This window comes from Laccaria bicolor, genomic scaffold (assembly GCF_000143565.1).
Source record: "Laccaria bicolor S238N-H82 LACBIscaffold_5 genomic scaffold, whole genome shotgun sequence".
In the NCBI taxonomy this organism is placed as follows: domain Eukaryota; kingdom Fungi; phylum Basidiomycota; class Agaricomycetes; order Agaricales; family Hydnangiaceae; genus Laccaria; species Laccaria bicolor.
Genome location: NW_001889876.1, coordinates 1,438,692 through 1,462,911, shown reverse-complemented (window position 1 = coordinate 1,462,911; position 24,220 = coordinate 1,438,692). Strand labels below are relative to the sequence as shown.

The 24,220-nt window shown below is 48.8% G+C and overlaps 10 protein-coding genes across 10 annotated transcripts; 6 read left to right on the top strand and 4 right to left on the bottom strand.

The window, feature by feature from the left end:
* Nucleotides 1-2,622: 2,622 nt before the first annotated feature.
* Nucleotides 2,623-4,699, top strand: LACBIDRAFT_314008 (uncharacterized protein; the record flags this gene model as incomplete). The annotated part of the gene is made up of 8 exons (XM_001877843.1): nucleotides 2,623-2,646; nucleotides 2,699-2,808; nucleotides 2,864-3,116; nucleotides 3,173-3,288; nucleotides 3,339-3,465; nucleotides 3,528-3,953; nucleotides 4,005-4,385; nucleotides 4,445-4,699. 8 exons carry the CDS (start codon nucleotides 2,623-2,625, stop codon nucleotides 4,697-4,699), a joined length of 1,692 nt encoding a protein of 563 aa, XP_001877878.1.
* Nucleotides 4,700-4,992: 293 nt separating this feature from the next.
* Nucleotides 4,993-7,341, top strand: LACBIDRAFT_324296 (uncharacterized protein; the record flags this gene model as incomplete). The annotated part of the gene is made up of 6 exons (XM_001877842.1): nucleotides 4,993-5,378; nucleotides 5,442-5,753; nucleotides 5,817-5,962; nucleotides 6,024-6,353; nucleotides 6,466-7,096; nucleotides 7,161-7,341. 6 exons carry the CDS (start codon nucleotides 4,993-4,995, stop codon nucleotides 7,339-7,341), a joined length of 1,986 nt encoding a protein of 661 aa, XP_001877877.1.
* A 247-nt stretch (nucleotides 7,342-7,588) lies between these two features.
* Nucleotides 7,589-8,753, bottom strand: LACBIDRAFT_149371 (uncharacterized protein; the record flags this gene model as incomplete). Its single annotated transcript, XM_001877475.1, is given in 4 exon segments — nucleotides 7,589-7,765; nucleotides 7,815-7,844; nucleotides 8,612-8,652; nucleotides 8,666-8,753. Coding segments are annotated over 4 exon segments (336 nt in total), but the record flags the coding sequence as incomplete, so codon positions are not given.
* Nucleotides 8,754-9,170: 417 nt separating this feature from the next.
* LACBIDRAFT_189200 (uncharacterized protein) lies at nucleotides 9,171-12,680 on the top strand (the record flags this gene model as incomplete). The annotated part of the gene is made up of 18 exons (XM_001877841.1): nucleotides 9,171-9,315; nucleotides 9,366-9,511; nucleotides 9,568-9,718; nucleotides 9,764-9,834; nucleotides 9,887-10,014; nucleotides 10,065-10,367; nucleotides 10,419-10,539; nucleotides 10,592-10,698; nucleotides 10,752-10,999; nucleotides 11,060-11,087; nucleotides 11,150-11,264; nucleotides 11,319-11,401; nucleotides 11,462-11,686; nucleotides 11,738-11,828; nucleotides 11,861-11,931; nucleotides 11,992-12,061; nucleotides 12,114-12,185; nucleotides 12,244-12,680. 18 exons carry the CDS (start codon nucleotides 9,171-9,173, stop codon nucleotides 12,601-12,603), a joined length of 2,535 nt encoding a protein of 844 aa, XP_001877876.1. The 3' UTR covers nucleotides 12,604-12,680.
* On the bottom strand, nucleotides 12,679-16,502 carry LACBIDRAFT_324293 (uncharacterized protein; the record flags this gene model as incomplete). The annotated part of the gene is made up of 7 exons (XM_001877474.1): nucleotides 12,679-12,764; nucleotides 12,839-15,108; nucleotides 15,163-15,364; nucleotides 15,466-15,599; nucleotides 15,660-15,912; nucleotides 15,962-16,415; nucleotides 16,500-16,502. 7 exons carry the CDS (start codon nucleotides 16,500-16,502, stop codon nucleotides 12,679-12,681), a joined length of 3,402 nt encoding a protein of 1,133 aa, XP_001877509.1.
* Nucleotides 16,503-16,752: 250 nt separating this feature from the next.
* LACBIDRAFT_314003 (uncharacterized protein) lies at nucleotides 16,753-17,007 on the top strand (the record flags this gene model as incomplete). Its single annotated transcript, XM_001877840.1, has 1 exon — nucleotides 16,753-17,007. One exon carries the CDS (start codon nucleotides 16,753-16,755, stop codon nucleotides 17,005-17,007), a length of 255 nt encoding a protein of 84 aa, XP_001877875.1.
* A 231-nt stretch (nucleotides 17,008-17,238) lies between these two features.
* On the bottom strand, nucleotides 17,239-17,606 carry LACBIDRAFT_314002 (uncharacterized protein; the record flags this gene model as incomplete). The annotated part of the gene is made up of 1 exon (XM_001877473.1): nucleotides 17,239-17,606. The coding sequence occupies exon 1, from the start codon at nucleotides 17,449-17,451 to the stop codon at nucleotides 17,239-17,241; it is 213 nt and encodes a 70-aa protein (XP_001877508.1). The 5' UTR covers nucleotides 17,452-17,606.
* An 84-nt stretch (nucleotides 17,607-17,690) lies between these two features.
* LACBIDRAFT_314001 (uncharacterized protein) lies at nucleotides 17,691-19,100 on the top strand (the record flags this gene model as incomplete). Its single annotated transcript, XM_001877839.1, has 2 exons — nucleotides 17,691-18,086; nucleotides 18,141-19,100. 2 exons carry the CDS (start codon nucleotides 17,691-17,693, stop codon nucleotides 19,098-19,100), a joined length of 1,356 nt encoding a protein of 451 aa, XP_001877874.1.
* A 216-nt stretch (nucleotides 19,101-19,316) lies between these two features.
* Nucleotides 19,317-22,674, top strand: LACBIDRAFT_314000 (uncharacterized protein; the record flags this gene model as incomplete). The annotated part of the gene is made up of 15 exons (XM_001877838.1): nucleotides 19,317-19,416; nucleotides 19,534-19,616; nucleotides 19,674-19,693; nucleotides 19,752-19,806; nucleotides 19,856-20,028; nucleotides 20,089-20,200; nucleotides 20,259-20,776; nucleotides 20,836-20,904; nucleotides 20,963-21,107; nucleotides 21,164-21,281; nucleotides 21,330-21,562; nucleotides 21,619-21,755; nucleotides 21,813-21,836; nucleotides 21,891-22,541; nucleotides 22,599-22,674. 15 exons carry the CDS (start codon nucleotides 19,317-19,319, stop codon nucleotides 22,672-22,674), a joined length of 2,514 nt encoding a protein of 837 aa, XP_001877873.1.
* A 449-nt stretch (nucleotides 22,675-23,123) lies between these two features.
* On the bottom strand, nucleotides 23,124-23,799 carry PSS (phosphatidylserine synthase; the record flags this gene model as incomplete). The annotated part of the gene is made up of 2 exons (XM_001877472.1): nucleotides 23,124-23,510; nucleotides 23,569-23,799. Coding segments are annotated over 2 exons (618 nt in total), but the record flags the coding sequence as incomplete, so codon positions are not given.
* Nucleotides 23,800-24,220: the final 421 nt, after the last annotated feature.

Sequence of the window (24,220 nt, the reverse complement as noted above, 5' to 3'; positions counted from 1 at the left end):
GCAGCTTTTCCAACCTCAAAGATTTCTTCGATTTACGAGTGGAAATTTAGGAAAAGAAATTCTGGTATTTGTAGCAAGGGGGTGGCGGAATGTGGAAAAGAGACCAACACTCGTTATTTTTTTTTCAGGGTTCCGCCTGACACCCCCCACCATTACCTTCCTAATAAAGTAAGGATATTCGGAAGGTTTTATGATAATAGCTGTAAAACCAAGTAAATCGAGGATGTTTCCGGATTGTCGAAGTGTTGCAAAAAGCGTGGCGATCTTGGGCATTGACGGTGAAGCGAGCGTTCCCTGAAGGTTGGTTTCAGGGGCAGGGTTGAAGGGACAGCGCTCTTCGGCTACACGGCCACACATACACCAGAGACGTGAATTCGTAAGAACAAAATGTTTTTGTGGAGCGGTTAGAGTCCTTGAGCGCTAGCTTGAGCGTTTGAACGTTTACGGTTGGCGCATTTGCGTAGATTGTATCACGTGGACTCAGGTCTTGAGCGCTTGAGCCTGAGTCCACTGTTCTTTTACGCACCGACCACCTTGTGCGTGTCTTTCTCCATATTTCTAGTCTTCGCTGATCCTCTGGGATGGGATATCCACTCACGCAACTTCATACGTCGCAATTTTGATATCAAGCCAGATAACTTTCTGATGGGCATTGGAAAGCGCGGTAATGAATTCAATGCCTTCGCTTTTGGTCTCGCCAAGAAGTTCTGTGACCCCAAGACCCACCTCCACATTCCGTACAGAGAGAACAAGGACTTGACGGGTACTGCGCGGTGCACATCCATCGGTCAACACCCATTTAGGTGTTGAGCAAGTACGTCGTGATGACTTCAAATCTCTTGCTTATGTCCTAATGTACTTCCTCCATGCAGTTCTTCCTTGACAGGGTCTAAAAGTTGCCACAAGAAGCAGAAATACCCCCACCGACCTTCTCTGCCATGGATTCCCAAACGAGTTTGAGATTTTCTTAGACTACACTCGTGCTCTTCGCTTCGACGACCAACCTGACTACTCCTATCTTCACAAACTCTTCCGTGAACTCTTCGTGCACGAGGAGTACCAGTACGACTACGTATTTGACTGGAGCATCCAGCGAGGAGCCCAAGATGACCAAACAGCAGGACCCAGCTCCAAAGCAGGCGGCACAGGAAGGGGCGAGCTTGTTCAAAAGGATAACGAGCATCGTGCTAGTGATAGAAGTGAGCATTGCATGGGACCGAACTAGTTTGGCATCTTGCTAATGTTTTATCCACCCAGGTTACATTTTCACACCAGGTAAGCACAGCAAGCTGCTCCAGAAGCTGCAGGCGAGCAGCGCGGCAATCGTGAAAGGGACGCTGAACTTTGGTAAATGGGCTTGTTGCATATCTGATCTGCCTGTCTCCAGTATACGCATCCCAAGTGCAACTGGTCGATTGGGGGGGGTAGCGGGAGGGTTTCGTCAGCTTGGTTAATGAGTTCAGTGGTTACCTGTGCTCAAAGGAGCTCGTGTGGGGGCCATAGACGAGGGTCTCCCGAGGTTGTCATAGATGCCCCTGTGCCCTGAGATAGCCCTGGAACGATGGTGGCAATCTCCTCTAATCTCCTCCAGCTTAATTACAGCAGTTATACTTGGCGAGATCAGCTGTCGCTCCGACAACTCCAGTGCAGAATGAATCGAACCGAACAGACAACGATTAAGTAGAAGACTTTTACACTGTAATGAGCTGTTGCTAAGATAACCTGAATTCAATAAAACTTGCCTCCGTAGAAAGGATTAACATTCTCCTGGAGGATATTGAAAAGAAAGGTATCAACGCAACACTGAAAGGCATATCACTCAACGAAGATGCACAAAAAACACGCAGGATTGTGGCCAGTATCAACACGTACTCGATATCACTCGGAGACTGAGCAAGGGATCCAAAAGATGGGGAGCGCCAGGGAAGCGAGCAAATGTAAATCGGCTGGGAGCGGCCAAGCCATCACTCAGTAAATCCAGTAAATCCACTGGATTTACTGGTAAATCTCTCAGAAATAAGTCCTTAGGTGCACTTATGCATTCATATTTGGACTTTACACCATAGGACTACATAGAAAACTGTGTTCTTCCTAATGTTTGATGACTTGATAGCACCATAGTAGACTGATTTGTTTATATAGTTGTCCTTGCCCACACATGTTGTTTATTCTACCATACATTTTTATCTGTATGTAGTCGAGCGCGAGTCCGACGCGAAGTTTACAACACGTAGTTTACGACGCGTAGTTGACACGTGAGGCACAAAAGCATGTGACTCATCGTTGAGCGTTCGTTCGCCACCCGTTTTCTCTTTGTCTATCTTTTTCTGCCCAGTGTGTGCATGCTGCATGCTGCTCGCCTCGTCTATGTCGCTTTGGTATATCCGAGCGCCAGCGAGCGAGCAGCTGCTGCTTAGGCCAGGCAGAAATAACTGGGGCTGCAGTTGTTCACCATCTGCACCATGCCACAACACCATCTCTGCTGCTCATTCACGGACCCGCTTCATTCTCAACTATACAATGTTGCCAAGTCGAAAACTTTCGGAAAGGAGAGTCCGTAATTAGGAGGTTACATCTTCGACATTTTCCTCCGTCCTCCCTTCTCTAGGCCTCTTAGAAATTATGGGTATCCCTGGCATCTGGAATGTACGACACTCAAATCTTTTGTGGTCCCCCCAAAACTGATTGTCTTTATCAGATTCTGCTGAAAGCAAAGCAATCACGCCCTTTCACTGAGCTCACAGTTTTAGAAGGGTTTGAGGCAAATCGGCGTGGAGCTCGGACCCTCATGATTGGTGTTGACGCAAGGTATAACATTTATATCTCATCTATTCATGAGGGAAGCTAATCCAGTCACTGTCAGCATTTGGCTGAACCAGACACAGTCGATCTTCCATGTACCGGGCATGCATTACCAGGCTGGTGAAAACCCCGAGCTCCGAACCCTTTTCTATCGCCTCGCGTGCTTCCGCAAGCTCCCAATCCACCTTGTTTTCGTTTTTGATGGAGAACACCGTCCGTCGATTAAACGAGGCGTCAATGTTTGCACCAAGGCACATGCGCTGACGAGCTCGTTCCAGGAGTTCATTGAGCAATATGGCTATAGTTTCCATACCGTTGAGCTCATCTCCTGACTTACTTCTCCTTGAGACTAATCGAGGCCCACTTTTAGGCACCCGCAGAGGCAGAAGCAGAACTGGCGGTCCTCAACTCTCACGGGATTATTGATGCCGTCTTAAGCGACGATGCGGATACGCTCCTTTTTGGAGCAACTCATCTCATTCGGAAGTAAGTCTTCACCTCAATATCCTTTCGAACAATTCCATAGCCATTCCCAGCCCCAATGTCAAAGAAGATGGTGATAACATCAATATCTACACGGCTGACGCCATCTGTTCGACCTTGTCCCTCACAAGTGGTGGAATTCTATTACTCGCGATACTCAGTGGAGGTGACTACGATCCGGTGAGCCAGCAGTTGCCGTAATTCCCTTTTCTGTGACTAATTCAGCCTAGGTTGGATTGCAGGGCTGTGGTATGACAACGGCGTACAGCCTTGCTCGTGCTGGCTTTGGTGACGAACTACTGCATGCCACGAAGACCTGCCCGCCACCGGAACTGGAACGGTCTCTTGAGAAATGGCGCAATCGCTTACGCATGGCGCTTCGGTACAATGACGCTGGTCATCTCTCTAGACGCCAGGTTGCCCTTTCAAACAGTGTACCCAATACATTCCCCGACCCCAGAATCCTTGCCCTTTATGTCAATCCCATCACATCATGGTCCCCCGGCCAGAAACTACCCAATACAGCTGCATGGGTACCTCGAGAAGTCAACCTCACCAAACTAGCTGCGCTCTGTGAGCGCTCGTTCACCTGGGGCACTTCAGACGGTATCCTTTCATGCTTCCAAGAACATGTTTGGCCCGGCATGACTCTTTATCGACTGGTTGAGGTTCGTCATCACATTATCTCTTCACTTTGATATTTGCTAATGAGAAATCAGGAAGCCAATGTTGATCCTACTGCAATGCTTACGGCGCATTTTGCCCAAACTATTGCTGAAGGGACGTTTGCTCTCTCGTCCATCCTTCGCATCGTTCGACAGCAGAAGGCCGAAAAGAAAGCAGTTCCAGGTTATACTGTGGAAGTTCAAACAGGCCACCTCTCTACGGCCACGCTCTCTGGTCTTCGAGGTCTTCGAACGTTCACCGAAGCTACCACAAAGTCCGCTACAAAGAAGACAAAAATTTTGCTGGGGAGAATGATGGTATGGGTGCCCTGCTCCATTCTTGAGCAAGCACTGCCAGCCCTCGTCGCACGCTACCAGAAGGCACAAAAGAGTAAGAACAAGCCCAGCCTCGCTGTGTCTTCAACCTACAAAGCTGTACGTGATCCTCTCTGAGCCTATTTCATCGTTTATTCTAGATGTTTTTATCATTCCAGATATTCCCGAAGCTTTTTCCCACTGCTGCCATCGCTGGGCATGACACGGCACCTGTTGCTGGGCCTAGCACTGACCATAGGGTCGGCCCCATCGCTGCGCATGGGGGAGCTTCCACTGCCGCCGTTGCTAGGGGTATCATGGCACCCATCTCTGGGCTTAACGTGGTGCCCACTGCTGGGCATAGCATTGCGCTCGTTGCTGAGCATCATGCCACACTTGGTAGCTCACTAGACAATGCTATTTACATTGATTGAAAGGTTCTATCATGCACATTTTTATTATCTGTCACGGACATGTTCTATCTTATGGACTTCTTTACACAACTACAACAAAAATCGGCATGCCACGGCAATAGTTATCTATTTTGTAGATACACTTCTGCTGTACAGACATACCACGTACAGATCTTGAAATTTGGTAGCAAAAAAATAGGTTCCCCCTTTTCGGCTCCGTTTGTCTTGAAACAGGGAAGAGACCTAGACACCGCTATGAGACCTAGACACCGCTACGTCTATCACTCATCCACCTCAAACTGACAGCACACACCATGGGCAGCAACCACAGCGTGAAAAAATCAAAGGAGAGGAAGACCAAAGCCAAAACGGCTGACTTCGAGACCCTGCAAAACATTCGCGATGCCCGTTTGGTCGAATATGGCAAGTCCAAAAATACAAACAAGGTGTATGCTGGACACATTGCCCGGGGACGAAAGTTTCTGGCTGATATCGTCGCAGAGAGGGAGTTCAAAGGCATTGAGATTTGTGACAAGGGAATCCCTACCATTGAGCTTGCGAAAGCTTTCGACAAGCCGCCAAACCGTTACTCCGCTGTTGCACTCGAGTTCTTCCTTGTTCAAAAAGTATTCACGGAGGAACTGTCGAAAAGCTCCGCAGAAGGAATCCAAGGAGCATTTGCAGACTACTGGGATAAAATGTGAGCGTTCAAGACCATCAATTGACAATCTCCCACTTTTCCGTTACTGAAACAAACCTGCAGGGAGGGACAGACCTATGCTGGTGCCTATTCCCTGGATGAAACCACTGGGAAGGTCTCTGGATGTCCAGCTCGAGCTCCAGCTATCCACGATTTGATGAAAGCGGTGAAAACTAGGGCAGCTACAAAGGGGGCAGCTGCAACACGGAAGCATGCCGAGGCCATGTCACTCGAGGACCTGCAAAAAATTATGGACTGGTCAGAGGGAAGATGCCCCAATGAACTATTTGATAACGTGCCATCCAATCCTGAGTCCGTCGCCCTGCATGGCCTCATGCGGGCGTTGTATCCAACGCTGTTCGTGTTGATGCTAAGGTATGACCGTATGAGAGTTTACACATGTCCAATTTGGGAATTTAGCTTGATATCACCTTTTAGGGTTTTCGAAGGCCTCTCTCTACAGTATGGCGATCTTACGATGGGCTTGAAGGGACCTGCACCATACCACTTCCCTTATTTTGAGGTCCGGCTTGAAGAGCGTAAGAATTGGCAGAAGCAAGCGGGCTATGATGGTCCACGCACAAGTGTGTAAATCATTGTTCCGACGTTGTCCAAAGCTAACTTTAGGGATTTTTTGTTGACTAGGTGGCATTTATAAGATCTATCAGCAAGATATCGGTGCAATGGACATGTTTACTCACCTCCAACGCTGGTTGAAATATTTGGAGGGCCGCCTCGGCCGTAGTCTCGAGTCTAGTGACTTTATCTTCCCCCATATCTCGCATAATGGCACCATTGATCCGAAGCGCACTATGTCATATGACACGTTCCAGAAGCACCTCAGCGAGTTCGTGGCCGGTGCTGGCCTGACGAAGACCTACACGACGCATTGCTTCCGAAGAGGTGGCGCTCAATATCGGTTCATGTATGCACCGATTGGCCGTCGCTGGTCTTTGAGTATTATTCGATGGTGGGGTGGGTGGGCCAAAGGCGAACAGGTAGATTTCTGTGATATCATACTTAGCGTGTTTGTCACTGATTTACGTCAAATTTCGAAAGGTCGACACAATGATAAAATACCTTGTAGATTCACTCCAAAGCTATGAGACAGGTCACGGAAACGCATTGTGCCCAATCGCAGCGGAGGCCGATAAAAGCTTCATGGGCGAACACATCAACCAGGCGCCACCCTCTACTGAGGAAATCCGGCAGTGGAAAATCTCGATGGATCGTTCTCTCGGAAACGCTGTTTCTGAGATTGTCGGTCAGGTCACAGCTGCCTTGTCCGAAACTCGCCTTTCTGCATCTCCCAGCCCTGAGCCTAATCTGGAATCCCCTCCGTCAATGAGTGTGGGAGAGCCAATGCCTCAGGAGCGATCTTCGCTGCGCCGTGGTCACAGTGCTCGCCACTCTTCCAATCCGTACTCTGCACATGCGCCAAACCGCCGTACCTCGAGCATACCCAGCCACTCTGATGTCGATAGCCTGGCAGGAGATGCCCAAACTCAAAGCCCCTCGGACAGCCTGAATTTTCCCATTCCTGGTGTGGTGATCCCTGATGTGAAGAATTGGCGTGACGTAGTTCAGCAGTGGGAGCTTGGTGATGCATCGGTAATGGCTCTGAAAGATTGGCCAAAGGAGTGGTATCAGGGTGGGATGAAAAGGTTTACCGGCTCCTTGTATTCCCAGAGAAAGATGATCGCTAACGAATATGAACGGTGTGTGATTTCTTCATCGGCTCGCATGCACATCTGAAAGCTGAAAACACATTAATCTCATCAGCTTGGGCCGTGACGATGCTCGCTTCTGTGAGACTTACCCGGTGGCCGACAAATCGGTGAAGGCGCTCCTCAAGGCTATCAGAGTCGCACACAACAAGCGGCGCGTTAGCAAACGCGGCACGCCTGAGGAACGAGACAACTCCGAAGAAAGGGAGGACTCACACTCTGAATTTGATGCATGAATTTCGGTCATTCAGTAATTACGACGGACACATTCCCTTGCCCCAAACACCCCAATTTCCTCCATGCCCATAGCTTTATCATGAATTTACGGACATCCTAGTCAAATCTATGGACACTAAATAAGTTTTACGGACACCTGGTTAATGATTATATTGGACAATAAAAAACTTGGTTGGTTCACGTTACGGCGCCAGAAGCAAGGAGACCAGAACGGAGTCGATGCTCTCATTATGCTGCTCAAGACTTGATTTGATCCTGTAATACAAAATTGATGGAGGTAATTAACATAAATACAGAATGTGAGAGACGAAGACCTACATGGCATGTACTGGAAGGTTCAGTAGCAATGTGTTTGAAGATATTGTTCACGAAGCTTTTAAGGATAGCCATCGCCTTTTTGGAGATACCAGTGTCAGGGTGGACCTGTCCAAGGGCCGAAGAAGAGGAATTATATGTATTGGTTGAAACACACACCCTTGTAGATGTAAGAGGAGTAACTTTCCTCGCTGTTTTCTTAGTTGCCACTGTCGATTTCGGCCTTGGAAGCGGTGGAGGCCAGCACTCTGCCAGCAGTGGATGCGCGCCTACTGACGAGAACTCTACACACACATTGTCAGCGATGCGAGAAAGGAAGAAAGCCCTGGCTGTTACCCGACGCCGCACCTCCACACTTTGCCAAACAACCTCGTCGCCTCCGCCATTGCAAGACTCATGAGCTGCATCTTGATCCCGCCTCCCCCTGGATTGAGTTGATTTGATACCTACAAAACAAAATCCATCATTATCTGGAACAAACCTTAGTTGTGGCGCACCAACCTCCAGAGCAGCTGTACAGCCCAAAGAGCCGGTGCTGACGCTACTCGCATCTCCGTGATAAGCCTGACAATATGCCTCTTGCACATGCTCTTCTTCGACTGGCCATTGTGTGCTTGCTGTAAAAGCGAGCTCATTTGCAATAGAATGACATTTATTGAAGATCAGCTGCTCACCTTGTTATCAGACAGGCAACCAAGCTCGCTGGAGAAAAGGAAGCTATCCACAGAGCCAAGCGCAGTCTCAATGGCCTTGCCGTGGTCGACTGACATTGTCTCGTTAGCCATTACCTTGTTGGAGATACGAGTGTTCGATTGGACCTGTTTGAGGAGTCAACGCAATGTGTTCCAAAGAGGTCGCTTCTCACTAAGCTCGTTGTTGGAGATACAAGCGACGGGGTGGACCCGTTTAAGGAATAAAGAGGAGGTAATCAGTGTATCGGGTGAGGCGCGCTACGCACCTTGTATCTCTCGCTTCTTCTTCTCCATCAGCCAGCGCTGCGCCTTTCACTGTCTTCTTGGCTGCCTTTGCGCCATCTGTCAATTCGGCGGGGCCTTGGAAGTTTGGAAGCGGTGGAGGCCGGGGCTTTGCCAGCAGAGTGGAAGCAGGTTTGCGATGCTCAACGTTTGGCTGGGAGTCGTCAACCTTTAATCTATAGTAGGTGTAAACGATCAGATCTATTATTGTAACGATTGTGACGAGGACCCGAACAAGGCCGATAGCCGACGCCGCCCTGGAGGGCGATGGCAAACAAGGCTCAAAATAGCTCCAGGGTCTGATTTCATGTCTCGTTTCGGAAATCCGGGGAAAGCCGTCCCTGCCCCTCTCATATTTCAGCCCAAAGGTGAGTAAAACGTTCGACATAAGTACTTCTAGTTACTTAGCTAAGTATTTATTTTTACCAATTTACAAAATAGTGAGGTAAATAATCCATCACAAGGAGGTCATCGTCAGAAACGTTCACGGGGCCACGCACAAGCAGACTTCCCGCGTTTCTGCGAAACTTTTGCGCAATATGTACTGCGACGACCTACCCCATGAAGTCATACTGTCAATTCAACGCGTCCTTGAGATTAACCCTACCCAGGAAGTGGATCCTCTCGACGGCCTAACCGAGAACTTCACCGCGGTAAATATACTCAACAACTTCTTTCCTGATGGTGCGCGAAACATCTCGGTTCTGAATAATGTGAATGCTCAACAACACCAGAGGCGTCCTTGGCTCATATCGAAGTCGTAAATACCCAACTGGCCGAAACGCAAGCCGAGCTCCAGAAGGAGATTGACCTCCTGCAGGCCGACTTGAAAGCGAATCAAGATCCAGAGAGGATGACAATGATACAGGAGATGATTTCTGTGCGTACTCGAACGTTTCTCCCCCTTAATTTGCCAAATGACGGTTCTAATTCAAGGACTTGTTAGGCCAAATGTCACGGATCAGAGAAAAGGCAACCGAGTCAGAAGCGGTCGTCAGAAACATCACAAAGGATATCCAAGTCCTGGATTTGGCAAAGAAGAATCTTATATCAAGTATGACGGCAATGAAAAGGCTGCAAATGCTGAGTAGGTGGTATCATCCCGACTCGACGTTTCTAACACTTTTATTAGTCAATGCGCTCACTCAGCTTGATGAACTTATTCAGGAGAGGAAGTACGGCGAGGTGTCCCAAACCTTGTTGGTCAGTGCCAGCCTACGTTACCACATACTTACCTTAACGTGAATCACCCCAGGCCGTCAAGGAAATTGCAGAATCTTTCAAGGACTATAAATCCGTTCCGTCAATAGCGCGTGTATGGAAGCACATCAAAGACGTACAGATGAAACTTCGCACCCAACTGGATCAGGATTTCGACGCTTTGTAGGTCTCTGTCTTGGTGAATAACCACTCAAACTAACATACGCCACCAGCTTTGTACAGGATTCAACCAAGCAGATCAAGACAAGCACTATATCGGAAGCTTGTCTAGTCGTGGACGTCATAGGTCCCGATGTTCGGGCCCATGTCATAGATCGTTATGTGGCACTTGAACTGAAGGAATACCGTCGAATCTTCCGAACAAACGATGAAGCTGGACAGTTGGATAACCTTTCAAGACGATTCGCGTGGTTTCGTCGACTATTGCAGAGTCACGAAATTGAACAGGGTAGAGCCTTCCCATCGGAGTGGAGAGTTAGTTGGCATCTCCTGGCAAAATTCGCAGAGACAACCGGGTATGTGACACCCTTCAAAATAATCATTCTGAGACTTCATTTCCGTACCAGGGATCACGTTACCACACTTTTGACGAAAACCGGTTCATCTTTGACCGTGAAGGCCCTGCTGGATAACCTACAAATCACAACTGAGTTTGAAGCCTCTATTGCTAAGAAATGGGCAACTCCCGTGAGCACTGTGATCCTCTTAGCAAGCCGACATCTCACCTCATAAATTTAAGTTTCAAGACATTCTGAAAGCAACTGACGCCAGTCATTCCCAGCCTGGACGAACGATCACCTCTGCTTTCGAGCCTCAGATGAGCATCTTCATTGATGCTCAAGATAAGTGCGTCAATTGGTATACCTGAGCTCTCGATCCTAATTCTCGCGAATTTTCAGGGTCCTCGCAGACATGCTTGCCCCGCACCGTAAAGGGAAGTCAAATAAACCTCAACCTCGTGCGTCTGTAGATTCTTCACAAGGTGGCAACGAAGACAACATCTCGCCTCCTCCCGTTGTTCTTCCTTCGTCGACGGAGCTTTTCTATTTCTACGCACAAAGTCTGGAACAATGTGCGAAACTGTCGACTGGGCAGCCTTTGTTTGAGCTAGCAACATTGCATAAGAAGTGGTTGCACATATACGCAGGTAAGTGGGGTGTTTTGTTTGACCTGCCCCTCTATCTGACATTTTTTTTATTGTCTACAGATGAAGTGCTCGCTGCCAATGCGAAAAGGTGAGGTTTTTCTTTCTATTCTCGCAAAGGTCACGCCGTTAATTATCTCCCTTCCATTGTAGACCTATAACTGCTGTTGTTCGCATGTCTACAGATAGCCGTGTTGATGTAGAAAGCCTAAAACAGTCGTGTCTACTTATCAACACTGCTGATTACTGCCAGACGACGGCCCTTGAGGTGACTCTACTCCTCATAACTGTTTCATTTCAATGGCTGACCGCCGATCCGTAGCTTGAGAAGAAGTATTGCGAAAAGATCAACAGCGAGTTTAAGGAAAAGATCACCTTCCAAGTGGAATGTGATCTATTCGTCAGGTTCATCCTCCCTTCCCATACTCTCTCCCTTCTCTCGTTCAATGTTTTCTCGCCTTGCAGTTCCATCTCGACGGCTATTGCTGCTCTTTTGCGAGAATTTGAGGCTGCTTGCGACCCTTGTTTTACAACGATGTCACGCTCGATCTGGTCAAGCGTCAATCAAGTTAGCGGACAATCTCCTTATAGTGACGACCTAGTGAAAGCCGCGGAGCAAGTTGTGGAACTGATCAAGCCTCTTGTCGAGCAGAAGAAGTATCTGCGTAACTTCTTCGACAAAGCTTGTAGGTAAGGTGACATAATATAACTCCTTGTGTCAAATTTGAAGAGCTGCGATAGTGTGATATTGGTCAAGTTTACGAACTCACTCGTGCGAAGCCGGCCGCTGAAGGAGATTGGTGCTGAACAGGCAAGAGCATCGATCGCTGGAGTCGAGAAGAATCTAACTTCATTCTGTTGCAGCTTCTCATTGACCTACAAACGGTCAAGGCATATTTGACAAAGATGCCCGGCGAGGCCTTGATTACCAGCACGTATGTTTCCTTCCTTCACCCCCTTGAACTCATAGATTCTCAAAGATTCTTATAATTTAGATATACCCGAGCAATGACCAAGACGACGACTCGACTTGAGGCATTGCTCAAAGTTATTGTTACCCCAGTGGTTCGTTCTACATTCCTCCGTTGATAACGCTATTAATATATGCGGTGGGTAGGACCCTCCCGAAGGTTTCATATTGAATTACACTCTTTTGATTGGAGACGCCTCCTTTTCAAATTTCCAAAAGGTTTGTTAAAGGGCGCTCATCTACGCATCTTGTCTGTGCCAATGTCCTTTTGATCTAGATCTTGGACCTAAAAGGAACGCCGAAGGCAGTCCAAAACAACCTTCTTGATTCCTTCCTGACGATCACCAGCACCAAAACGGATTTAGAGAGTACCTCTTTCCTGTCATCACTTGACATGGATCCACCTGCTGCCGGGTATGTCGGTGGAAGTCTGATCAGTCCGGCCGGCAGTAGGATATCACTGCCTTTGGCGGGTGAGAGTATCTTTGCCAGTCTTGCCACGCCAACACCTAGTGGTCCGTCCACGGGATCCACGATTGGGGAAGGTCGTCCTGGAGACCAAAAACGAGAGGTCTTTTCCGACTTCCGTCGGTTTGTCAGCTTTGGTCTGAGGAAAGATTCAATGGCACCCTCGTAAGCCACGGTATTTCATGGACTTGGTTAAAGGGACATTAGTCGTGCTAGATCAGTAGATATAATACAGGCACAACCATCATAATGAAGCGTGAAACGTCCAAGCGAAAGTTCGTTCAAGACAAATTAGAGTAAGTAAGTAGAGGGTGCCGTCCATGATCAATGCTATGGATCGAACGTATCGTTGAACCTATCAGCATTGAAATCATGCCGCGCTGTCGGGGGCGTATTGAACAAACCCAATGTGCTCGAACCAGACCGTGAATGGCCTGGGCGAACACCTGCGCTCGAGGTCGAGGTAGGAGTTTGAATTCCAAGCACTCTTTGCACGATATAGCCAGGTGTAGAGATGGCTGGGGACAGAGGCCCAAAGCGCTCAGCCAACTCTGGCGGGAAAGCTGCGTACCCGTGTTCCCGCCCTATAGGAGCTGTGAAAGAGCTCGTACGCCGTGACTCGTGCGAGTCGCTGTGTCTGAAGCGTAGGTCAGACGTAATAGACATTCGTACGCTATCCGTTGGGGATTCGAGGCTCTCAAAACGAGGATGAACATGCAGTGCGTCGCTGGGTTGTTGCGATCCTACACTAAGGTGGGATTGTCGTTGATGGTTCAAGTTGCTGCTGTGGTCATTCGACGCAACGTCGTCAACGTCATCACCATCTGCAGAAGCCGCACTCGAGTTGGAAGGAATGGTGAGGAGGAAGGGGATAGTAACTGGCATGTTAGGTTGCGGAGCTAGCAGAGGGGGAGGAGGTCCAAATGTGCCGGCTGTCCCTATCCGGTCGTGGCTTGTCGACATGGTGGTGTTGCTCCATCTAGACCTACTATCCCCAGGCATATCAGGCATCGTAGATGCGTCCCAGTGTCGTTCTCGGGTGGCGGAGGAAATACCCGACCGCGGACGCAAGGAGTTCTCAGATGAAGATGTAAAGTCGATGAAGGACTCCGCAATGGTAGAATTCCTCGATAGAGAGTGTCCCAAGTTGAGGGGATGTATGCTGGCTGGCGTAAGACGGAATGCTTGACGAGAACTCATGGCTGGGACAAGCTCCTCAGGTTGCTGCTGTTCCTGAGGTGAACTGGGTCCTTCGTCCGACTGTCCAAAGTCAAAACGAACCGGGGACAAGCTGGAGTCCCTTTTGGATGTAGATGCACGTCGTGGGGGGATAACTAACGAGCTTTCAGCAAAGTCCACTCTAAACGGACTTGTCTCTGGTACACTCAGGAAAACGCCATCCTGAACTTCCACCATCTCATTCGCAGTCGATGGCCGTGAGGAGACTTTTTTACCACCCTTCCTCGACCTCTTCACTTTGGTCGGTTCCTGCGAACTGGAAGATGCGTGCTCGTGGTCTCTCTTCGGTATTTGGATAGGCGAAGGAGACCCTCGAGTCGAAGCCTCACCAAGAACCTTCTCCTTCTTTTTGCGCTTCCTCTCCTCCTTGTGCTGCTGCTGCTGCTTCGGGGGGGTAATCTCAAGCACACTCGTGCGTGGGCTGAGACTGCGTAGCACCTGATTCACGACGGACCCAGCAATCATACTCCGATGGTCGTCGGTACTAGAGCCAACAATGCTGCCTCTGTCTTCCCTGGACATAGACTCCAATGGGTAGTAAACGGGAAGAGGAGGTGGAACTGTATTGTCTTCTGTGGACCTGGGGTTGAGGTCTGCATAGGGCAGGTCTTGTAATGAAGGCACCTTCGGGGTAGGGACAGGGGAAGAGACAGTTGAATGGGAAATGGAGCGCGGTACGGAAGGATTGGATGATCTGTTGGAGGCCCTATTCGATACGGAGGCGGCGTAGGATGGTGGAGGGGGGTTATGCGATGGTTCTCTAGTGGGTGACTTGGGAGGGGACATGTAAGAAAGCGATTCGATTCCATGCCCATGTATGGCGCTCGAGTGATCACCTTCTGGCGTTGAATGCGGGCCTTCGAGCGGGAGCTCAATCGTAAAGCTTGGGGACCACGACCCGTCTGTGGCTCTCTTCGCTTTACCCTTATTTCTTAAACTCCGCTTTCCCTTCGTCGAGGGACACGAACGCGCACTGAACGGTTCCAGTTCCTCGAACGCCAGTTCTTCGTCGTATTTCGCACTCCCATACTTGCCTTGCATGAACGAGTCTGAATGTCTGAAATCAACACCCAAGGTCCCTGCAGTCGGAACAGCACCCTCCAACTTCCACAGAGCGTACCCGCCTTTACTGCTACCGCGATGTAGGCTGTTTGCATTAGATACGTCTATCACAAGGTCATCGTCTCCTGATCCACGAGGTCCGATGTCTAAGACGGCTTCGTGTTCTTTGTAGCTGCTCGGCGGGCGTTGACGGAATCTAAAAGCAGCCCTTGATAGTCGACGTCGTCGCCTTCGCGGCCTGTAGACGAGGAAGAAGAAGAGAAACCCTGATATCCCGAGAAAGGCAAGAATGCCAGCGAGAGTAAAGGCCGCAATTGTTCCTTTTGGAAAAGAAGTGCTAATATTGGATGATTTCGGCGTTTCGATGGAATCACTATTTTTAAAACAGAACGATGAGATATTTACAACGAAAGAAAAGAGAACGTACTTGAGGATAGCACCCGTTGCGTAGGCGTTAAATCCGCCAACGAGTAATGCAAGATTTCCGCCACCATCGTTACGGATCTCAACGGAGTGATTCGAGTTCGGGTCTAAATCGGAGGCAAAGAAAAGGAGAGTGTCGTGGGCTGCAAAAGAGGATTTCCCGGAGAGTGATGTGGATATATTGTCAAGAGTGACGGTGTAGTTGCCTGAAGTCGGCGACGTCGTGCCTTTTAGAAGAAACGTGGTGGTCCCTGGGCAGATACGATGGGGTCAGATTTGACTGAGCTCTTCGTCGAATTGTGTTTACCGTTGAAAGTGACGAGAGCGCGATCGCCAACTGTGCTAGATTGGTGAAATGAAACGCCTGAGGTATTCTGAAATGACCATTGGCCAAGGTAAGCGATATCGTTATCATTTAATGTTCGTAAGGTGAAATTTTCGCTAAAGTGGAGACGAGATCAACATTTGAAAAACATGTAGTGGCACAAAGGATGCACGCACTCTGGGAAGGTATCATTCGTAATTGTGGATATAATTATGGCCCGGTCAAAAACAACAATAGAGGAATTAGGTGGGTCTTGACTGCTTGGTATCTGGGTAGTTAGTGAGATGGTGTGCTCAACGTCTGGAAGGCCTTGTATAGTGGCTAGGATGCTGTTCGAATAATCGACGACGTCAGGTTTAATAGCGGCCCCATCGAGTAGCAACGAGTAGCTGGCATTGGTAGCGTTCCCTTGCAACTGAATCCCGGTACCTTTCTACTTTTTAGCGGAAAAAGAGTGAAAAGAAAACAATAGGCGCACCTCGCCAGTGTATCGATAGTGAAGCGCCATCGAGGGACGTAATATGGTGGCTTGTCCCATTTCCTGATTCACCAAGAACACCCGCAAAGCCTGACAACGAGAAATACGGATTCCAGCCTGCGCTGAGATTCGGAGTGGATAAAGTGTCGGCAAACGGAAAATAAGAGATTTGAGGAGAGGTGTTGTCGACGGAAAACTGAACAATGTTCGCCATAAACTCATGCGAGTCCAGCTTGGAGAATCGCACGAAGGAGAAAGACGGCGGCGAAAGCTGACCGGTGGATGAAAGTTGCGGTCGTGACGAAAGAAAAGGGCGACCGTTAAGGGGTGATAAGGCGGACCTGCGCGAAACGAGGAAGAAATTGATAGCGGGGTAGGCGCTGGTAGATGGCGGACGAGAAAGTAAGGGAAACGAGCCGAGGTAATGAAATCTAAATCCGTCTCTATATCTAATCTATACCCCATTTGTATATTTTCATCATTAGCAAGTTGCAACCAACTCGCGAGCTTTCTCCGTCCTTCCTCTCTACCAGCTCACCATAGCTCACGGTCCAAATTTATGAAAGCCTCGTTCCTGCTACCATCAGCCACGCAACACTTCTTCTTCTTGCCTCGGATTCCTCTTCCAACCACGTTCCTCTCACTTTGTAAGCCCTTTGAATTTATATTCATATCATCTTTTTGTTGCTTCACATCAATGGCAACTCACTCGTCTCCAGGAGTTTGCAGCCCTTGGCAATCATTTCGAAATACCGTCGGCGTGGCCTGGTAACCGAGCTATCCGAGTCCTGATGCATTCGTCGGACCATCTCCCTCTACACCTGATTGGGACTCCAGCGTTTTTCCCAGCGGTTCTCTCCCACATTCGAAGCCATGTCACTTCGGCGTCAGTCCCATTAGATTCCGTGATATTCCAGTCCATTCTCCTTTGCATCGTTGCTGGGGACAAGCACTTGATACTGCGTACCCCAGAAGAGGATATCGGACTCGTTGTCAAACTCGCTGTTTGGGTGAGCTGCTTCATCTTTGGTTCCCCAAAAAAGTAAGCCTCGTGTGGGTGCATCTACGTTTATCTCCGTTGTTTGGACATCTATGGTATCAATTACTACTGGAGTATTCAAGACACCGCGCCGAGAGAGCCCGAGAGGCGCCCGACCATTCCTCTCATGGCTACTTGAAACTTGAAGTGGCGGCCAGCACCCCTGGAGTGCACCAACACGAGCTCGCGCCCTCTGACGTGCCGTGTATAACAGAAAAAACTGTCACTTGATCAGTTATCATCTTTTGATCTCCTTGGACGTCGGTCGCGTCATAAGAGAGGTTACTAACACCATCTCTCTTTTAGACATTATCAACCATCCTGAATTACACGACTCACAAGGTGAAGATACGACCACGCGCACCAGGTCATAATCATAATCACGACGTGACAGCCTCAACCTCGACAGCGTTCTTGCGCTCCTTGTTCCTGCCGTCCAACTTTTCCTCATTATCCAACTCTAACCAGACGTCACAAGATGAGAGCCCAGCCACCGCCACTGACAAAATCAAACACCTTTGGCCACGGGTGCATTTTCCATCCAAGAGGAGGTTGCGTGAACAGCCTGCCGAATACACTCGGTCATTTTCGTTCCCTAGTGATTTAGCGGCCGCTGCCACTCAGACTCAGGACCATGGCATTTCGCCGCCGCGATCCCCACTGCAGGGGTACTTTGCGGCACAGCAACAGATGGAGCCTGCTACGGGGTCGAGTTCTAATCCGCTATCATCGGCGTCTACCCTGAAGCCTCATCTTCTTCATGCGTACACTGACCCGATGCCGAGCCGAAAGTCGCCTTTGGAGAATAAGTTACTTTTGGAGGTACCCCGTGCTCTGGTAATATCAGGCCTGGAAAATGCTAGTTTATCAACTCAAAGATCGCTCGTAAGGGTCTTGGCTGAGCGCAGGATCGTTCTTGAAGGCCCAAACCGAGATACCACTCATAAAGAAGACGACGAGGATGAGTGTGATAGAAAGCATCATGCAGAAGACTATGATGGAACCTGGAATTTGCCTGACGGCTTTATTCTGATTTTTGTGTGCCCACTAAACGAGAAAGACCGACCAGCTATACACAAGAGCTTGGTGAGTTTATATTCTGCTCAAAGAACTTGTTCTTATATCTACATTCACCTATAGCTCGATAAATTCGCCATGTCTACCGATATTTTCGTCCCTCAGAGTATTCGCAACGCGTTGCATTCACTACCATTCTCACCAACGCATACCCAATCTCATCCGCACTTCTTCTCCTACTCGAACCCTTCGTCTCCCTCACCCATGCACCCAATATCCCTCCCACAAGCACAAACACCACCAATATTCACCAAGCCTTTACCATTTTCACAAAACAACAAGGCTCCTGACAAGCTTTTCCCAAACGACGCCATCATCCCTGCGTCCTTCCTTGATACCCTCCGCGAGACATCTCGACGCGCACATATCTCGCCGATGCTGTCCCTGTTCCTGTCTGATCTCTTCTCAGCGACGCGCCATACCTCGCAGCTGGACGCGACTCTCCTCACGGCAACAGCGATGAAGGATGCCCAAGATCTTGTACGTGCCGAGCGGGTGCTAGGGACCGACCTTACAGGCACGGAACTCGTACGGCCCACAGCTAAATTCTACGACGACATTTCAGAGGAGCTCTCAGAACTTAATGGTCTCAAAGCCGGCCAATCCCGGACGTCTGATGACTTTTCAGAATACGTGACTGTGAATATTTCGAGCGCTTCTCGATCAACGACAACTTCCACCACCTCTTCGATGAGCAGAGCCCCTGTAGTGCTAGACGTGTCTGAGGTGGACGTCGCGCGGATTATGCCGCGTGTTATAACACATCGAGTGAAGTTGCGCGATGGGCCGGAGGATGAGGTGCTTGCGAGCGCTGTTTTTGGTGCGACGTTCGGATCTGGGTCTGGGTTTGATGAGGATGGTCCGATGGGTGACAGTGAGAGTATGTGGACTACTTGTCCACCTGACTCTGATGAGCGCCAGGAGGGGCGTTGGAGTGGCTGGAATGAAGGGAAGAGTCCGTTGCCAGTGAGAAAGACGACGACGGTAAAGGAAATTTTGGTTGATATTCTGGGAGAAGTGTAGTTTTTTTTTCACTTCAACACGTGTTGTTGTACTTCCATTCTACACCTTATCTCATATCATTTGCCTTGTCGAACGGAGGTTGGTCCCTTGTTTGTAATCTTGCCGCCGGACGACGTCACTGAATTTGAAATGACTCGAAATTTGATCATGCCCATAACCCCTTTGTGAAGCGCACACACCGACATTCCTTGTGACTACGAAAGAGATCTGTGAAACATGACTGCTTCAGATCAAAGCGACGACGTACACACTGGTCGGTCACAGTCGAAAAAACGAAGGATACCAGGCGCGTGCGACATTTGTAAACGAAAAAAGAGTGCGTTGTATCTACCAAACTACAGGGCGTGGGCTCTGACATGTTCGTTTTTGTGCAGTTCGCTGTGAGCATTCATGAATAGCTATGGTCTTTCAAAGTTTTAGTAATGCGCAATAGGTGACAGCGGGGAGTTACCAGGCAATCGATGCACTCATTGCACTCAGCTGGGTTTGGAATGTACGCACAAGGAGGTCGTAAAGGTGCGTTTGCATGAGAATTCCTCGTGAATGCAAAAACTTGACAATTCCTCTATCCAGACATTGGGCACTGCAAAGGGGTTCGTAAAGCCTATAGATATCCTGCGCTTCGTACTGAAAGGCTTGAATTCTCGAAAGATATGTCGAAAGCCTGGAATCTCGTCTTGAAAAGATGGACAAGCTGTTGACGAAGGTGCGCCTTTTTCCACAGTCTGCATTTAACGACTAAAAAGGTTGATTAGCTTCTTCCTGGTGTTGATTTGAATCAAGAAGTTGAGAACTTTGGGGAAGACAGTTCACCGGAACCGCCGACCTTTCGCAACGACACTGAAGACCCGTCCACTGATGATCTTATCTGGAAAATGTCCAAGTTCAAGTTGAATCCTCCCCAGAACCGATTTTTTGGAAAATCCAGGTTCGTACCTCGTATCATTCTGCCTTTTGGGTTTGGCCATCCAACAAACTTCGTTTCTAGTGGATTCCATTTGATACAGGCTGCTCTTGAGCACAAACACGAATTTACGGGAGTACCGAAGAACAATGTCAAAACATTTCAAAAGCGTAAAGAGTTTTGGGAACTTCCACCTGTGTGTCTGAGGTTATCAAGTATCACTGTAAAGGTTGCTAATATTGAACGGAACCTAGTGGGCTCGCTTTGATCCGGAGGCAGATGAAGTGTACGAGGGCTTCGATTTCCCGGACGACGACTTAATGCCATCCCTCATCGATATCTACTTTCTTCAAATAAACCCTTTCCTTCCACTTCTGCACCGCCCCACGTTCGAGGCTGATGTCGCGAGTGACTTGCATCTGACAGACCCCATGTTCGCAAGAGTGCTGCTCCTGGTCTGCGCCCATGGTGCACGGTACTCTTCAGACCCGCGTGTGCTTGCGGAAGGGTCAACCGACTCCCGATCCTCGGGTTGGAAGTGGTTTGAACAAGTGGATGTAGTTCGTAAATCTCTGCACAAGAGGACATCATTGCACGAGCTTCAGATGCACGCGCTACATGTCCTCTTTTGCCAAACAAGTGAAATTTCGCATGGTGTTTGGTTGCAGATCGGGCTTGCGTTGCGGTTAGCACAAGACGTAGGTGCCCATCGGAGACGAAAGGATATAAGGGTTCCTGATACAGAAGATGAACTATGGAAGCGAGCGTTTTGGTGAATGCTTCTTCATTTGTTCCGCTGAACGGCGATGTCCTAACGTCTTGTGATACAAGGGTTATATTAAGCCTCGATCGTTGGTCGGGCTCGTTTTCGGGTCGTCCTAGTGGCCTACATGATGAGGAGTGCGTCATTCTCTTTTACCTGCATTTTCCGGGTTTTTCATGGCGATTCTTTTCACAGCTTTGATCTCGATCTTCCGCTGGATTGTGATGACGAATATTGGGAGACTGGTTTCGAACAACCCGCCGGGAAGCCATCCACAATTGCATATTTCAATTGTTATCTATCCTTGATGAATATCCTCTCATCCGCGATGCGTCTTATAGTGCTTCCTATCTTTCTTTTGATCATCCCGGCGTTACTGATTTATATCGGTCGCAGTATCCCATTAAGAGGCCAAACCGCGTCTTTGGTCATCTTCCACATCGTTCTGATGAGCAGACAGTCGCAGAGCTGGATTCGGCGATGAACCATTGGATGGATTCGATTCCTGACCATCGTAAGCTCGCATTGTACTGTTTGCTAATGTGTCTTAACCATTTCCAAGTCCGGTGGAACCCAAACTGCACAAACCAACTTTTCCTGAAACAGTCGGCTGCCCTCCACGCAATCTATTATCACCTCCAGATTTTCATTCACAAGCCCTTCATTCCGACACCCCGAAATCCGTTTCCCGTTACTTTCCCTTCATTGGCGATATGTACGAATGCTGCACGATCTTGTTGTCATGTTCTTGAGTCTTTCAGCCGTTTAAGCGCGTTACCATTATCTCAACTACAGGTATAAAGGTTCTGGTGCTCACGATCGGCTCGTTACTGAAGTATTTTCTTTTGTAGATCACTGCTTTTACATCTGCCGTGATTCTTCTTCTGAATATATGGAGCGGTAAGAGGTCAGGGATTGCCCCATATCCTCGTCGGGAAGTGGAAGACGTTCAACGGTGTATGGGAGTACTCAAGGCATCTGAAGGAAGGTGAGCGACGATCTACGTCTTTTTCCATTGGCTTCTCACCCCTTATCAATCCTTCAGGTGGGCATCTGCAGGTCGACTCTGGTGAGCATTTTTCTCTCTTATGACAGACACCATCTGATCATTACACGCTTCAAGGGATATCTTATCTGAGCTGGCGTCTGCCGGCGACGTCTCCATTCGAAATAACGATTATGCAGCGGTTTCGAACAAGAAACGACCACGTGAAGATCATAATGCCCCTCCAACAAGCATTCCGTCCTCGCCTGATGAACCAAGGAGTATTGCCGGTTCTCGTCGTGTGTCGTCCGTCCCTCAATCATCGAAGCCCGTCCAACCTGAACAAGGAATGAATTTTTCCTTGCCAATGTACAGCAATGAGCTCGGACGACTTCCTATATACGGCCAGTTCAATTTCTCTGATTCCGTGTTTCATCCTGGGGATGAACGAATTTGCTTGAATGAGCATGTTTCTGTTCCTATTCCAGACACACCTTCCAGTGCTACGTCTTCTTCTACTATCAATGGCTTCCGTCAATTTGAGCCTGGAATGAACCTGCCATCCAACTTGCCGACAAGCAATTTCTTCACTGACCCATATCCTGCGGATACTGAAGTGAACGGGAATGTGCAATTTTCAATCCCAACAACAACAGACTCTGTGGACTTTTCTTCATTGTTTGCAACGAATCCGCCTGATTCCGGCAATGTATCGTATTTTGGGGACTCGTTACCTATGATGGATAATGAAACTTTGACGATGTGGTCGATGGCGCCGACCAGTCTAGAGTGCGTTATCCCAAACTTCCTCCCTTTCTCTTTCGGACAATGTTGACGCGGTTTTAGGCTGGATGAATGGGGAAGATATATCTCTAGTGTAGAGCAAATGACGCAGAGCCATGGCCGTTTCTCTCTCGCATAGTGAAAAGTTGGTATCTGGTGTGATACTTGTATTTCTGCTGTCTGGGAACGAGGACCGGGGTATTTCGGACCTTTACATATATCAGGCTTTCAGTACTCAGTACTCATTGTCACGTCTAACTAGGCACAATAATGTGCAATATATCCAGGCCTCGGACGTTTTGGTGGGGTGGTGGCAGTAAGCTTGCGACCTCACTCATTTGTATGCCGGCCGCAGAGAACAACAACGACGAACTTGTGTGGACAGTTCCTCGAAACACGGCATAAGTGAAGCACCAGGAAACCGACTTCGCTGCCACGTATTTGACGTCCGCGTAGCATGTATCCGATGTCGCGCATAGGTTGGAGCAGCTCGAAGCTAAAAAGAAGTCGCCAGAGACAAACTTGACACCGCCTGAACACTATGAAGGCATTTGGAATATTATGCATTGGCCCAATTCCTTCAACTACTCATAATTTGGGAACGCGAAGCGTCTTGCTGACCATGGCAGCAGCCCAGCATGCAAAGATAATACTAACCACATGCAACTCTCCGCGCCCTCCTTGTTCTCCCCATAGCGTCATAGTGCCCCACGGGATCCCTTCCTTCCCTTCGATCCATCCCTGCTTCGTCCAGTACGACAGTACGGCAACGAGTGCGAGTGATGATGGGATGGGAAGACCTTCAAAATACTTGGCTTTGCCGCCGTCATTTTTAGGAATTAGGGCGACTGTCGCATTGAATCGAGCAAGTCGAGCAAGGCCGCAGCAGATGAAACCAGTAAGAACGACGGTGTCCAGGTAGGTTCTTAGGCCTACTGCGAAGGCCAACAAAGAGGGAGCAACTCCAAATGAAATCTGTTGAGCACGATTAAGGTGTTTTTCGAAAAAAAGAATAAGCAGTGAGATTACACACCAAATCAGCCAAACTATCCAATTCTTGGCCGAGCATACTACTCGATTTCCTCCACCTCGCCACCTTTCCATCCAAAAAGTCAAACATAAGTCCAGCGAGGGGGAATGCCATCGCGGTCCAGAGATAGTCAATATCGTTCGTCAAGAGATATCGTGCAGAGGAAAATATAGAGAAAGAACCGCAGACGCCGTTCATGATGGTTACGAGGTCTGCAAGACGGAAGTTCCTAAGAAAAGGAAGTGAGCAATGAGAGACGACGAAGACGTCGAAGGGACTTACCTGACCAGGGAAAAATGACCGTCCGAGTCTTCATACTGATGGAGAACATCAGCGGTTTGGCGTGCCAAGTCGTTAGTCTTCGTAACAACAGTCTTGCGCTGGCTCATGGTCGGACGAGGAGTGCAACCTTAGCAGAATCATTTTCGTAATAAATAAATACATTCTCGGAACTCCAAAAATATACCACTCGTCCCTCGTGAATATCATGACTCGCGCAACGAATTTTGGCATGAAACGAACCTATGTAGCAGCTGGGTTTGCGTCGGAACCTCAAGAGTCTACGTCAATCCCTCAGGAATCGCACAATGCCGTCGAAACTGGTGACAAGCCAGAAACAGATCAACCGCCTCCAAAAAAGAAACGAAAGAGGACG